Here is a 16,727-nt window from a genome sequence, read left to right as displayed (position 1 = left end):
CTGCAACAGATGCTCAACAAATATTTTGTTGAATGAATGGATGAACCTCTTAGATGAAGACAGGAAGTAAAAGACTAGAATGCAATACTTCCTTGGAGAGAACATGTCCCTCTCAATCCCAGTCTTTACTCCCTGTATGACCTGGAACATGGCAGCACACTCATCTATTTCTCCACCTCCCTCTCCCCTTACCCATTCACAGGACACTACCCATGAGTGCTCTAAACCCTGTACAAGTTCTATGGCTTCGGTCCATTCACTTACCCATCAATGCTCTAAACCCTGTAAGAATTCTACCCTGTTTCCCCGAAAATAAGACCTAGCCGGATAATCCGCTCTAATGCATCTTTGGAGCAAAAATTAACATAAGACACGGTATTATATTATATCCTATCATATTATATCATATTATATTAGACCCGGACTTATACTAAAATAAGAGCAGGTATTGTATTACATTATGTTATATTACATATTATATTTTATATTATACCATACTATATTATACGATACTATATTATATAAGACCTGGTCTTGTATTATAGTAAAAAATGACCAGGTCTTATATTAATTTTTGCTCCAAAAGACGCATTAGAGCTGACTGTCCGGCTAGGTCTTATTTTCGGGGAAACATGGTATGACCTTGGTCCATTCACTAACCATCAATGCTCTAAACCCTATACGAGTTCTGTGTCCTTGGTCCATTTACTTACCCAATCCGACCCATAAAGGGATCCACGGTCTCATCCACCAGATGCCTATTGGTCTGCCTGTTACCAAATCCTTGCTCTTTAAACATCTTGGTTAATACCAAGAGGTCACTAGGTGCCATCTCAAAGTATGCATAATAAAGGAAAATAATTTCTAGCAGCATGGACTGTTCCCGAAGGCACTGAACAAACCAGCGAGACACCTGGCGCTCAGTCTGTACAACCAACAAAGAAAAAATGGGAGAGAAATAATGTCAGACTTAAATTGTTTTCCCCCTTCTTCTGCCTCCCCCTCCCCCCTTGTCCAACTCCGGTTCAAGCCGTTGTTTCTCAGTCTAGTTGCATAGGACACAGCTCCCTGGCCCATGCTGGTATTGTGAGCCTTGCCCCGCCCCCCCTCCGTTGCGGCAGTCAGCCACTCACAGCAGCTCATGGCAGCACAACGTAGCCCACAGCAGCACAGCATTCATGCTGACCTCCGGCTACTCACAGCAGCCCAGCTCCAGGGAGAGCCACTGTTCACAATCTTAGCTGTAGAGGGCGCAGCTCACTGGCCCATGTGGGAATCCAACCAGCGGGCGTTAGGAGCACAGTGCTCCAACCACCTGAGCCACCAGGCCGGCCCTTATTTAAGTTTTTAAAGTTATTTTTATTAGGTAATATATGTATAATAGTCTCCCATATATACAGGGGACACATACCAAGACACCCAGTAGATGCCTGAAACTGCAGATGGTACTGAACCCCATATACACGATGTTTTTTCCTATGCATACACACCTATGATAAAGTGTAATTTATAAATTTGGCACAGTACGAATATTAACAATAACTAACAATAAAATACAACAATTATAAAAATACATGACAATAAAAGTTATGTGAATGTGGAATTACGTAAAATAAGTTACTTGAAACAAGCACTGCCACGCCATGATGGTCGTCTGATAACTGAGGCTACTATGTGACGGACAGGCAGGTCATGTACATAGTGTGGATGTGTTGGACAAAGGGATGGTTCAGTTTCCGGATGGATGGAGTAGAACAGCTTGAGATTTCACATCACACTACTCAGAATTGTGTGCCATTTAAAATATGAACTGTTTATTTCTGGAATTTTCCATTTAATATTTTTGGACTGCAGTTGAGCATGGGTAGCTGAAACTGAAGAAGGAAGAACTGCAGATATGGGGAGACTACTGTGTAAGGATAGGATTAAAAAAAATGTCTCCCTCCCTACAATTCCTATTGCCCATCCAAAACTCTCCCCAGAGGCAACCACTGTTAGAGGCTTTTGTCTCTCAGTCTGGTAATATGCCATATACATTCATTCAATTTATAGTCTGTCTATCCATCCATCAATCCCTGAACTAAATAATATATTACACAAACTACTCTGCACTTTATTTTCACTTAACAATGTATCTTAAAGATTATTTCCTCTAATAGTATTTTAACAATTTCCTTATTTTTCATTCCTTTTTAGAGCTGCATAGTAATCTATCTGCCAGTCCTCTATTTCTAATGTTGCTTAGTACTCTACTGCATGGAAATGCCATAATTTATTTTAACCAGCCCATTGGGATGTGGATTTAGGTTATTACCAATCTTTTGCTATTAAAATCAATATTATACAACTGACTGAACAACTAGACAAAAAAAAATCAATGAAGACATAGAAGATTTAAACAATCTTGACCTGACTGATATTTATAGACCACCATATCGAACTGCTGCCAAATACACATTCTTTTCATGTGTACATGGTACATTCACCAAAACAGATCACATATGATAGGCCATAAACTACGGGATACCAAGTTTTAAAAAACTAAAATGATACAGAATATGTTCTATGATCATAATAGAATCAAACTAAAAATCAATAACAATAAGAGATCTAAGAAAACATCCAATGTTTGGAAATTAAACAACATACTTCTATATAACAGAAGTGTCGAAAACAATTACAACAGAAATTAGAAACTACTTTGAACTGACTGATAATGAAAATATAGCAAATCAAAGTTTGTTGGATAAAGCTAAAAGCAATGCTTAAAGCAACATTTATAGCTATTTATTAAAAAAGATCTAAAATCTGTTATCTAAGTTTCTACTGTAAAAAATGAAAAACTATACCTAAAGTAAATACATAGAAATATTAAAGAGAAGAAATCAATGAAATATAAAATGTACAAACAATAGAGAAAAATTAAGACAAAAACTACCATTATCAGAAATGAGTCAGGAGACATCACTACAGATCCTACAGAGAGTAAAAGAATAGTAAGGAAAATATTAACAGCTTTCTACAAATAAATTTGACTACTTAGATGAAATGGACAAATTCGTTGAAAGACACAAATTACCAAAACTGACCCAAAAAGAAACAGGAATCTTGAATAGCTCTGTATCAACTACAGAAAACAGAATTCAGATTAAAACTTTCCCATAAAGAAAACTAGGTTAAGATGACTTCATTGGTAAATTCTATCACATTGAAGAAGAAATAATACCAATATATACAAATTCTTTCAGAAAATAGAGGAAGAATATTTCCCAATTTATTTTATCAGGCCAGTATTATCCTAATACCAAAACCAGGCAAAGATATCACAAGAAACTTCAGACCAATACCCCTCATGAACATAGGCACAAAATTCCTTAACAAAATTTTAACAAGTCAAATCCAACAATATATAAAAAGCAAAATATATCATGACTATGCCAGGAATTCAAGATTGGTTTGACATCTCATAACTCAATATAATTCACTATGTAAATAGAGTGAAACCATAAGATTATCTCGACAGATGCAAAAGAAAATGGACAGAATTTAACACTCATTCCTAATAAAAATTAAAAATCCTTGGCAAACTAAATATAGAAGTGTATTTCCTCATTTGACAATGGACAACTATCAAAATAATTTATAACTGACAACATACAATGGTAAAAGACTGAATGCCTTCTACCTAAGATCAGAAATAAGAATGTTGGCTCTCTCACCACTTCTATTCAATTCTCTACTGGAGGTCCTAATCAGATAATAAGACAAGTAAAAGAAGTAAACACATAAAGATTTGAAAAGAAGTCAAACTGTCCTTATTTACAGACGACATGATCATGTACCTTATAAAATTCTATTAGAAAACACCCACTGGAATAAGTCAATTTATCAAGGTCAAAAGATACAAGACTGAGGTACAAAAATCAATTGTATTTCTAAATACTAACAATGAACAACTGGAAAAAAATGTTTTCATTTTCTTTTAAGGAGGGTGCAGCTCACAGTGGCCCATGCAGGGATAGAACTGGCAATCTTGGTGTTATTAGCACCACGTTCTAACCAACTGAGCTAACCAGCCACTCTGAAATGATTTAAAAAAAAAAAAACAGGTTACAATAACATCAAAAAAGTAAAATAAATATTTAATAATAAATTTAACAAAAGACACATAATACTTGAATACTGAAAAAAACAAAACCTTATTTAGGGAAATTAAAGAAGACATACATAAATGGAGGGTTATACTAGGCTCATGGATTGGAAGACTTAACATTATTAAAATGCATTTTTCCCCAAATTGATCTACAGATATAATAAAATTCTAACCAAAGCAAGCTTTTGTGGGACAAGAGACAAGCTGATTCTTTGGAAAAACAAAGGATCTAGAATAGCCAAAACTTTGTGAAAAAGAAGAACAAAGTCAAAAGACTTACAGTACCTGATTTTGAGACTTACGATAAAGCTATATCAAGACAGTGTGATATTGGAGTGAAGACAGATACAGAGTTCAATGGGCCAGCGACAGAACCACATTATCATGATCAATTGATTTTTTTTTTTTTTACAAAGGTGCAAGACAATTCAATGAGAAAGGACAGTCTTTTCAATAAATGGTATGGGAGGAAAGTATCTGCATGAGAAAAAAATGAATCTTGTTCCTCACCTCACACCATAACTATAATTATAATTATAGTTATAATTAACTATAAACGTAAATAGAAGAGCTAAAACTGTAAAACTTCTAGAAGAAAACAAAATCTTTGTGACATTAAATTAGGCAAAAACTTCTTAAACAAGGCCTGAAAGGCAGGAATCATAAAAGAAAAAAACTGATAAAAGACACTGTCAAAATTAAAAATGTTTGCTCTTAGACACAGTTAGATGAGGGGGAAAAAACAAACTATAAAGTGGGAGAAAATATTTATAAAACATCTGCCTGTCAAATGGCTTGTCTCCAGATCACATAGAGAACTCTAAACATTCAGTAATAAGACAAATATCCCAATAAAAACAAATGGACCAAAGATTTAAAAGATTTGAATAAACACTTCACTAAAGAATATATAAACACATGAAAACATGCTCAACATCACTAGTCATCAGAGACGCACAAATTAAAACCACAATGAGATACCAATACACACTGAATAGCATGTCTAAAATTAAAAATGGTGACCCTCTCAAGTGTTGGTGAGGATATGAAGCAAAAAGGATTCTCTTCTGGCAGAAAGGGGAAAAGGTATAGCCACTATGAAAAACAGTTTGTCGGTGCCTTATAAAGATAAAAATATACACTTACAATATGACCCAACAATCTTAACTCCCAAGTATTTATTTATCCAAGAGAAATGAAAATCGATGTCCACACAAAGACCTGGATGTCCATATTCACAGCTCATTCTTCATAACAGCCCCAAAACAGAAACAACCCAATGAACTAATGAATGGATACACACAATGTGGTCTATCCATACAATGGAATATTATTCAACCACAAATAGGAATGAAGTACTATTACATGATATAACATGGATGAATCTCAAAAACATTACGCTAAGTGAGAGAAGCCAAACAGAAAAGACTGAATATTGTATGGTTCTATTTATATGAAATTCTGGAATAGGCAAAATTATAGTGATATTTACAAATGGTTAAAACAATAAATTTTAAGTTATATATATATATTACCATAATAAACATTTTTTAAAAACTATAATGACAGAAAGCAGATAACTGGTTGCTTGGGGCCAGGTCACAGACTGACTGAAAACTTTCTGGGGAGACAGAAATGTTCTATATATTGATTGTGTGGGTGGTTACTGCACAGAACTGTATATAATTGCCAAAATTGACACTGTCCACTTAAAATGGGTGCATTTTATTGGATGGTAATTATGCCTGAATAAATAAACATAAACCTGGGGTGGGGGCAATGCTCCAGATCTGTCATTTATACAAGTCGTTCCACATTAAGTGTAAACGTGTTTATAGGATAAACTCTTAAAGTGGAACTGCCAGGTCAAGAAATATGTGCTTTTCAGTTTTCAGATAATATCACATTTTCCATTTTAAAAAATGTACCAATTTGTACAACACAATATGAGTGAGTACCCTTATCCCATCCTTTGGACAAGAGCATTGTCTGTAATGTGAAAATGTTCACTCCTTTTCCTTGTTTTTCTATTGGGTTTTACTCACTGATTTATAGTTCTTTCTATTTTAAGAACTCTTTGTGACAAGAATTTGTCTTTTGTCCTTGTTTATAGTGCTATTTTTGTTTTTTTGCTTTGCAACAGTTTTTTTATTTCATATTGCTAGATTTATCTTTTTTTTTCTTTTATTGCTTCTGAATTTTACTTGTCAGCCATAAAAAAAGAATGAAACCTTACCATTTGCAACAACATGGATGGACCTAGAGGATATTATGCTAAGTGAAATAAGTCAGACTGAGAAAGACAAATACTGTATGATCTCACTTATATGTGGAATCTAAAGAACAGAATAAATGAACAAACAAAGCAGAAACAAACTCTCAGATACAGAGAACAAACTGATAGTTGCCAGAGGGGAGGAGGGTTGGAGGGATGGGTGAAAAAGGTGAAGAGATTAAGAAATACAAATTGGTAGTTACAAAATAGTTATGGGGATGTGAAGTACAGCATAGAGAATATAGTCAATAATATTGCAATAACTACGTATAGTGAGTACTAGACTGATCAGGGGGATCACTGCATAAATTATATAAAAGTCTAACCACGGGCCAGCCCAGTGGCTCAGGCGGTTGGAGCTCCATGCTCCTAACTCCGAAGGCTGCCGGTGTGATTCCCACATGGGCCAGTGGGCTCTCAACAATAAGGATGCCGGTTCAACTCCTCGAGTCCCACAAGGGATGGTGGGATCTGCCCCCTGCAACTCAGGTTGAACACGGCACCTTGAGCTGAGCTGCCTCCCGGATGGCTCAGTTGGTTGGAGCGTGGGCTCTCAACCACAAGGTTGCCAGTTCGATTCCTGGAGTCCTGCAAGGGATGGTGGGCTGCGCCCACTGCAACGGCAACTGGACCTGGAGCTGAGCTGCGCCCTCCACAACTAAGACTGAAAGGGACAACAACTTGAAGTTGAACGGCACCCTCCACAACTAAGATTGAAAGGACAACAACTTGACTTGGAAAAAGTCCTGGAAGTACACACTGTTCCCCAATGAAGTCCTGTTCCCCTTCCCCAGTAAAATCTTAAAAAAAAAAAATCTAACCACTATGCTGCACACCTGAAACAAATACAAAATAATATTCAATGTCAACTGTAACTGAAAAAAATAAACAATTATATGCTGTTCAAAAAAATAAAGTAAAATGCATTTAATGGAAATAAAAAAGAATTTTAAAGACTTCTCCAGTCAAAACGAAACTATCTCCCATGTTTTCTTCTAGTACTTTTATAATTGAATTTTTAAAACGTTAAATCATTAATCTATCTAATTGTCTTTTGGTAGAATGTAAGAGATAGAACTAGTTTAATTTTTCTCCAGATGGCTACCCAGTAGTTCCAGCACCATTTATTGAATAAGCCAACATTTATTTCCCCACTGATCCGAAATGCTGCCTTTATCATACACTAATTCCCTATCAGTATTTTGGTCTTTAGCTATTTATATTATGGTCTCTCATCAGTCTACAAGTATTTATATATGTGCCAATACCATGCTTTAAATTACTGTAGTCTTATTATATAATAAGATTAATTTTCTTTCATTATTTTCCTTTTTCAAAGATTTCCTGGATATTCTTACTTATTTTTCATATGAATTTTAGAATCAGCTTGTCCGGTTCCAAAATAAAAGGCAAAACAAACACTATTTTTTTCGAGATTGTACTAAATTTATAGGTTAACATAAGCAGTACTGACATTTTTATGGTTCTGAGTCTTTACATTAAAGAATATGGTGTGTATTTCCACTTAGTTATGATTTATTTTATACCCGTTATAGCATTTTAAAGTTCCATTCATTTAGATTTCGGATTGTTGTAAGCTTATTCCTGAGAAATTTATGCTTTTTTTGCTATTGTAAATGGGCCCTTTTCTTCTATTAAATATTTTAAATAGCTACTGTCTGTGTTTTGGTTGAATTGTTTTAATAAACACATCATTTTCAAAACAAAAGACTATAATATGTAATATTATTAATCTATAAATGCAGATTGGTTTAAGATTTAGGATAAAATAATCAGACTAGTGCCATACACTAAACAGACAATCGTAATAAAGGAAGATGAAATCTTGGGTTTAAGAGTTCCATTAACCCCTAAGAGAATATTTTAGTTAAGAACAGAAAGTAAATTAATTGGATAGACAAAGTCAAGGGAAAAGGTCCAGAATTAAGTACCATTAGTTAAAGTAATGAATGTTTGGATCCATATGACATGTATAAACTTTTCTGAAGAATGATAATCTATAAATGTTTTAAGTTAATAAATGAATAAATAATTTAACTTGGAGCTCTATGAGAAAGGGTATCCAATTCTCCTAAGAATTATAGGAGGGTTCAATAACCACATACCATGAGGTTCCCATGTGTTTCCCATGTTGGTGCTTCAGTTTTACAAAGCTCTTCAAACTGCTGTCTGTATTTTGTAACTAGCTCCTTCTCCAATTTATCAACACAGTCTGCATATTCAACCTTAAAAAACAATCCAAAACAGAGTAACTTATACCTAGAGTAAAACGTAAATATTCAAATGAACATGAATATGAATAATATAAAATTATTAAAAAGTAATGAATTTTAATAATTTTCAGCCCTTTTTAATAATTTTATATTTTATAACAGGATAAAGAGAACCAAGAGGACTAAATGGGCTTACCCTATAAGGGTGTCTTTCATCTTGGAAATAAGTGAGAAGGTGTAAGACACAACGCAGAATACAGGTTCTTTCTTCATAGTAATAATCTGCAATCTGGGAAGAATCCAAATATTCTAAATCAGTTACTCACCTTTGCACAGAAGATACTCAATTTTAAAAAAATTTATTGATAAAGAGGTCACTTAAAGATGTGAATGGAAAAGTTCAACTTTTATAAGCAATCACAGAAAGAAACAGTGTTAGGCCAAAAGAAAGCGAAAAAACCTTCATGAACTAGCATGCAAGTGAAGCTATGCAAGATTAAAGAATTACTTAATAATATAAACAAGTTTTTCTAGCATGATTTCTCAGAACTTTAAAGTACACACAATGCTATGTGTACTGAAAACCAAATACATGAAAGCAAATATAAAAACACTACTGGTATAGGTCCTAATTGCTTGTAAATAATGTACTTAATTCTCACTAAATACCAAATAGAAAACTACTTCAGAAGTCATGGTCAAATTCCATTTTACAATGAGATCCTAAGTGAGAAGGCTGTTTTGGGGGGCAGGGGGAGATGATAAAGAAATACAAATTAACCCTGCTACATTTAGATCTAGAGAAAAAATATCCATGAACCAGTTCCCACCGCTAGTGGTTGAAGAATCTCCTTTGAAAAAAGGCCTCACCTGGGTCCAGTGGGAAAAAAACCTCATTTTACAAATAAGTTAATAAGCTGATTCATTAAGACCTCCGTGCTTACAAGAGTCAAACGCCAGCAATGCTTGGGAGAACAAGGTCAAGAAGCTGGCACTCAATTTTTGCAGGAAATGGGGACTACTACTGACCTTCAGGATTAAGGCCTGGCTCTGCCTCTCATCTTGCAATACTGTCTGAAGGAAAAAAGAACAGTCAGGAAGCCATCTTATAAAGAAAAGTCAATTAACAAAGAAAAAGGTAAACATCTTCACCTTACCCTCCAAGATTATAATTGTCCATTCATTTCTGCAAGCATTTTTTTTACCTAATATTATCCAAGTCTGTGCTGAAGTCCCTGCCCTTCTCCTCAGGCCTCAATTTCCTCTTCTGTAAAATGAGGGACTAGACAGGCTACATGTCGTCCCAGGCCCTTTTCAGCTCTGATATCCTGAGACTCTATGACGAACATGTCAATCCTTGACTTCTTGCCACCCTCCAAGCCTGAGGACAGACCTCAGCTTAAGCATATGTTTTTTTAAGAGCCTTTAGACAGTGTATCTGATCACCTACCTCTGCTGCAAAGAACTGGTACTCACACCCTAAAATGTCTAAAGCCAACAAGAAAAAGGATACAGGCAAGAGAAGGGATCTGGACATAACCACAAACCTTTAGTGAGTGCCGAGTACCTCTGTAATCCTCTTGAAGGTAACACTGGAGTAACTGCACACTCTGTTCTTCATCAAGACCCTGAAATACAGAGGTCACAAGTGAGAAACAGCCACCCACCTCAGCTCAGAAACCACACATAAGATGCAAAGCATTCTAAAGATTTGTCCTCTGGACAAATCTTCATTTGGACAAAATGAACATAGAACTTGAATAAATAAAAATCCTTTTAAAGATTTCACACAACATAACAACTTTAACCCAAATAAGAGCAAAAAGGAGCAAGTCACTGACATGTAATTTACATGACGAATTTACATGCCAGACACAACTCCGCTTATTCACCAAGCACATTAATACAGCAGTAGGCATGATCTGGGTTTCCAAAATTAAAAGGAAACAGCTACATATTTAAATAAAGTCCAGTCAATTTAAAGAACACCACATGCATGCTGCAGAAAAATGTAATAAATGGGTCAGGCAACTTGATTTGTGGCATTTAGCAATGAGAGTTGCAATTTGGGTATTTCTGAAACACAATATGCTGAATTTAATCTCCCAAATTGAAATACACTGAATTTTCACAAACAATCACTAACAAAAAAACCATGCACATCCACACTCCACGTAATAAAATGAGTCAGTGCTAATTTTTACTCACCAAAAACTTGCTGATTCTTAAACCCAGTTCCTTCAGTGGTGAAGGTACATCTTTATTAGCTTTCACTTTTTCAGCTGAATTGGGACTATGAAAAAAACAATGAATCATTTCCTCATTCTCAATGACCTCTAGGGGTTTAAAATAAAAACACTTAAAAGATATTTTTACTCCACAGCTTTTTTTTTGCCCTCTAGGTGACCACACACACACACACACACACACACACACACACACACATTTCCCCTCTACAAACTTTATAACACAAAACTATGCCTCGGTAATAAATATAGTATATGTCTGATACAAATGTTGTAACAATACTATTTGTAGATAAAAATTACATTAATTATTTTGATCCTTTCAACTATCCTGAAAGGTAAATATTACTATCTCCATTTTACGAATGGAATTACCAATACTTAGAAAGAATAAATAACTTACCCAAAATCCCACAGCTAATAAAAAGTTAAGGTGAAATTTAAAACCAGGTCTGTTAGTATACATACATATATTCTCTAGCTCTGTCCACTGAGAAGGCCTAGAAGCTATGACACCCCAGGAGCCGCAAGTACACCCAGTACCCAGATCTTCGTTTCTAATACCATTCTCTAATGAAAGGTATCAGGGCTCCTCAGAGAAATGGCTGACCTAGGGCTGGGGTGGAGAAAATACTAGACAAGCCTGGGGCACACTGCAGTGCCAGAAAGCAAGCAAATGCTCAGAAAACAAAAGGAGTGGACATGGCAAAAGGACATAGAAGCCAACCTGAAAGAATTCCTAATGGCCAAAGCTGGGACAAGGTATAAACAAAGTATAAATATACACGAGTCCCTAGTGATATAACAAACAAATAACTAGGGGACAAGGGGCAAATCTCCCTTATAGAAAAAGTTCAAATAATACACATAGGTGGTGCCCACTTTAGGAGGTGAAGTTTAATTCCACTACACTCCCACATTGAGAGTGGTCTATACTTTGTGACTCACTTCCAAAAAATAGAGTAGGAAAAGAAAAAAAAAGTGACTTTAAAGAGGAGAAACTTGGCAAATACTACCTTACCCAAGTGAGCAAAGCAAACTTCACCAGGGATTTCATGTGGATGACTTTCAGTGTATATCGTGTCCTGATGTGATAAGAATGGTACTTTACCTCTCTGAATTCTTCCCCAAACCCCACAACCCCAATCTAAGAATGAGAAAAACATCAAACAAATCCAAATTGAGGGCATTCTACACGATACTTAACCAGTCCTCCTCAAAACTGTTCAAGGTCATGAAAATCAAGGAAAGACTGAGAGCTAAGAGCTAAAGAGACATGACAACTAAATGCAATATGGTACCCTGGATTGGATCCTAGAACAGAAAGAGGACATTAAAGAAAAAAAATTGGGGGAGGGGCCGGCCGGTTAGCTCAGTTGGTTAGAGCGCAATGCTCTAACACACCGGGGTTACTGGTTGGATCCCCACATGGGCCAGTCTGAGCTGTGCCCTCCACAACTAGATTGAAACAACTACTTGACTTGGAGCTGATGGGTCCTGGAAAAACACACCTAAAATAAATAAGTTAAAAAAAAACTTTTTTTTTTTGGTTAAATTCAAATCAAGCCTGCATTTTTTTAAAAAAAATGTCAGGCCGGGGCCCAGTGGCTCAAGCGGTTGGAGCACCATGCTCCTAACACCAACTTCACTGGTTTGAATCTCACGTGGGCCAGTGAGCTGTGCCCTCTACAGCTAAGATTATGAAAAACAGCTCTCCCTGGAGCTGGGCTGCCATGAGCAGCCAGAGGTTGGTGTGAGCTGCTGTGGGGTGCCATGAGTTGCTGTCAGCTGATGTGAGCAGCCAAACGGAAAAAAATATATGTATATCTGTCAGACTTCAAATTCCATGCTACTACAAAGGGAACTTTTGTCTTTTTTAAAAAAAAGAAACGAATGCCACAAATGTCTATTTTGTGAACTAAAGCATGTTGTTGTTGTATTTTTTTTGTTGTTGAGACTCTCGCACTTCACAGAAAATCCACAACACAAAGGCTAGGTTAAAGTTAAGTTTTCTAAAAGAGGCTCCATAGAATGATGGTTAAGAACACAGACACTGGAGTAAGACTGCCAGGTTCGAATCCTGGTTTTACCACTTACTAGCTGTGTGACCTTGGGCAAGTTACTTAACCTCTTTGTGCCTCGGTTTCCCCATCTGTAAAATGGAAACAATAATAATAAAAGTACCTAAATGTGATCATATACTTTTCAAAGTCCATATATTTCAGATAGATAGTATTTATAAAATAACACAATGTCCGGGAGTTACTTCAAAATAATTATGGGAGAAGGGTTAATAGATGAACAAAAAAAGTTCTTCATTATCCTAAGAGAATAAAGATGGAAGGTGAAGATGTAATAAAATCAACAGATGTTCAGAAGTGGCAGGGAAATGAGGGTGGCTTGGGAACTACGATGCATAACAGAACAAGATCCCGACTAGGAATTAAAAGAATCTAGTCCTACCAGGTGTAGTCTCTTCTTTTTTAAACCACTTTGTATTTTTATTTCCACTGCCCAGTAAAATACATATACATATATATGTATATATAATTATTATTCTAAGGACTTCACTTACCATGTTATTTAATCCTCACAATAGGCCTTTGAGATAGGTACTATTTAGTTGAGAATATATATATATAATATATATATTTACATACATATATATAATTAGTACGGAGTATATAATTGTCAGCTGCTATTATCATTGTTCACTGGTGTACCCCAGCATTTGGTGCTGACAGAGCCTCACACAAACAATGTGGGCCAAAATAAACATTAGAATAATTGATATTTAATAAATCCTCATGCCCAGACACTACAGTTATATAAGCTGGATTCAACAATAACATATTTCTACAAGGAATTTCCTTTTCTTCCAAGAGATAGAAAAAATGTGCCCTGCTCTAATCCACTGGTAACCAAATTGTATTCTCTCTGATCTGCCTAACCCAGCAATACCATGAAATCATACAGGAAAATGGTTTCATCTATGACAGCTTCCTCAGGGGAATACTCTAACCAGACACACAGGATTACCATACCTGGGAGGCTTATAGTAAGAAAGCCCCTCTAGCAGTCGCTGCCAGTGTTTATTCAGTTCTGCCTCAATCTGATTCTGGAAAAGAACAAGGAAATTATACAGATGCAATTTTAATCAGACTCCAGGAACACACTGAGGATTACATATTCCTTTTTAGTATCCGTTCTCCCCCACAGTTGAAATCGTTTTGAATGTAGAATTCTGTAGCCTCCTTTTCTTTGTGTAACATTCTAACATTATTTAACCTTATTATAAAAATCTTGATAAACATCCTTTCTAGTGGTTGCATAATATATTATCAGGTGGCTAGATCACAATTTATTTACCATTTCTCTAACGTTATATACACTTAAGCTAACTTAAATTCTTTATTAATATAAATAACACTACGGTAAAGAGCTTTGTGCATAACTTTTTCAGGATTTCTTTCTTTTCAGCTATAGTCCTAGAAGTGGAATTTTCAGATGAAGACATATCAAAAAATGTTAAGGCTCTAAAAAAGGTATAACATTCCTTATATTAATTACAATAATAACAGAAATAATTAAATGTCATCTTCACACTTTACCCTCACAGGGTCAAAACACCCAAGGACCAACATGAAGAATTGTACTTCATTGATTATATACTTGAAAATGTCCTAGAATCCACAGCCTCTGGGACCTAAGGAGCTAGCTATTACTAAGTAGAAAAGGCCAGTAAAGTACGACAGAGAAAAGGCCTGAGAATCTTTCTTAGCCTGAGGTATTTGTACCCCAACCAGCAGCAGCCAATCAAGCAGCACTGGTATCTTTTCAGGAAAGGAATCACTAAGGCCGAATTTCGAAAACTTCGGCACCTAGGCTATAAGACACAACACATTTCAGAGGAAAGAAGTGAAATGCGTAATGTTTATAAAGTTTTAGAATACAAAAATGTTTTTACTTCCTACTTCAAAGAGAAGGTGGTTTTTTTAATTAATATAAATGACCCAAAGAACCACAAGTAGAATCCACTCAAGAACACCACCACTTACCAGTTCTCTCAGAGCTGACCTTCCAAGCAGAATTGTCCACAGTTCTCTACTGCTCCTGAAAAATGACAGAAAGCAAATTTGACTAAATTGTCTCACAGCTATTTTGTCTACTCCCCAACGCAAAAAGCTCAATGTACAAAACAATTTGTTAAAATTTTGGACAGTAATCCTGTTATAGTCTTAGAAGTTTGATGTTTAAAATAAAAATTAAGAAACTGAAAGTACAAATTGGTAGTTACAAAATAATAATGGGATGTAAAATAAAGCATAGGGAATGTAGTCAATAATATGGTAATAACTATGTATGTGCCAGGTGGGTACCAGACTAGTCAGGGGGATCACTTCTTAAATTACTTAAATGTTTAACCACTACACTGTACACCTGAAATTAATATAAAATATTGAATATCAACTGTAACCGAAAAATTTTAAAGACAGAGGAAGGTAAAGGGGAATAAGAGGTTTAAATTTCCAGATAATAAAACAAGTAAGTCGGGCAGCCGGTTGGCTCAGTTGGTTAGAGTGCGGTGCTCATTAACACCCAGGTTGCTAGCTCGATTCCCACATGGGCCAATGAGCTGCGCCCTCCACAACTAGATTGAACAAAACGACTTGACTTCGAGCTTATTGGTCCTGGAAAAACACACTGTTCCAAATTCCCCAACAATATAAAATTAAAAAAACAAAAACCAAGTAAGTCAAGGGGATGTAATGTACAGCATGGCGAATATAGTCAATGATATTAGATATTATGACAGAGTGGTACCGTGTCAGATGGTTGCTGGACTTATGATCATATCTTTAGGTCTACAAATGTTGAATAACTATGGTGTACACCTGAAACTAATATAATATTGTACGTTAGCTCTATTTTAATAAAAATCTTTTTAAAAATTAAGAAACTAAAATATAAGATTTAGACCGAAACCAAGAGGGACTGCGTTAAAAATGTCCTAGGTTGGCCACCATACTTCAACACATTTAAGAAGCCATTAATTGCAGGACACATGACTATTTATGTCCTACAAGTCATCAACAATAAAATACATTCCTATTTCAGAGGTATTAAAAGTGTGAAAAAATGGGCCGGCCCGGTGGCTCAGGCGGTTGGAGCTCTGAGCTCCTAACTCTGAAGGCTGCTGGTTCGATTCACACATGGGCCAGTGGGCTCTCAACCACAAGGCTGCCGGTTCAACTCCTCGAGTCTCACAACGGATGGTGGGCAGCGCCCCCTGCAACTAACAATGGCAATTGGACCTGGAGCTGAACAGCGCCCTCCACAACTAAGATTGAAAGGACAACAACTTGATTTGGAAAAAGTCCTGGAAGTACACACTGTTCCCCAATAAAGTCCTGTTCCCCTTCCCCAATAAAATCTTAAAAAAAGAAAAAGAAAAAGAAATTCTCTCAAAAATGGGTTATAAAAAGCATCGAGATTATATTTTGCGAGATCCTAAATCAGCTGTAGAATAGTAACCTGAAATAATTAATACTGCTTAGAAAACCTATCTGTAGAGAGAACATGAAAATATCCTAATAAAATATATTGAACATTTAACAAAAAGAATACAAGCTGTACTAACTTGGAGGACAAATTGAAAAAAAATAGTTTCCTCATTAAAACTGTAACACAAAGCACTAGCTCTATTTAAAATTTGTCTCTCGGGATTTTTCCACCAAGAGGCTTAAAACACACCTGAAAATTATAAATCTTTAAGGGTTAATGCCTTTAAGAAACAACTTCAATTCTACTCACTCAAT

At 35.7% G+C, this 16,727-nt stretch overlaps 1 protein-coding gene across 1 annotated transcript in view; it reads right to left on the bottom strand.

The window, feature by feature from the left end:
- Positions 1 to 16,727, bottom strand: part of NUP188 (nucleoporin 188) — a 45,601-nt gene that overhangs the window by 23,879 nt on the left and 4,995 nt on the right. Inside the window, exons 2-9 of the mRNA XM_081065257.1 lie at positions 14,967 to 15,021; positions 13,953 to 14,026; positions 10,871 to 10,955; positions 10,210 to 10,290; positions 9,692 to 9,736; positions 8,859 to 8,951; positions 8,555 to 8,674; positions 714 to 925 (exon numbers count right to left, since the gene is read on the bottom strand). Coding sequence (XP_080921383.1) covers positions 714 to 925; positions 8,555 to 8,674; positions 8,859 to 8,951; positions 9,692 to 9,736; positions 10,210 to 10,290; positions 10,871 to 10,955; positions 13,953 to 14,026; positions 14,967 to 15,021 — 765 coding nt within the window. The remainder of the gene's footprint in view (positions 1 to 713; positions 926 to 8,554; positions 8,675 to 8,858; positions 8,952 to 9,691; positions 9,737 to 10,209; positions 10,291 to 10,870; positions 10,956 to 13,952; positions 14,027 to 14,966; positions 15,022 to 16,727) is intronic.

The sequence above is a fragment of the Rhinolophus hipposideros genome, assembly GCF_964194185.1.
Source record: "Rhinolophus hipposideros genome assembly, chromosome: 11".
NCBI classification, from domain to species: Eukaryota; Metazoa; Chordata; class Mammalia; order Chiroptera; family Rhinolophidae; genus Rhinolophus; species Rhinolophus hipposideros.
This window is presented reverse-complemented; position numbering and strand designations above follow the sequence as displayed.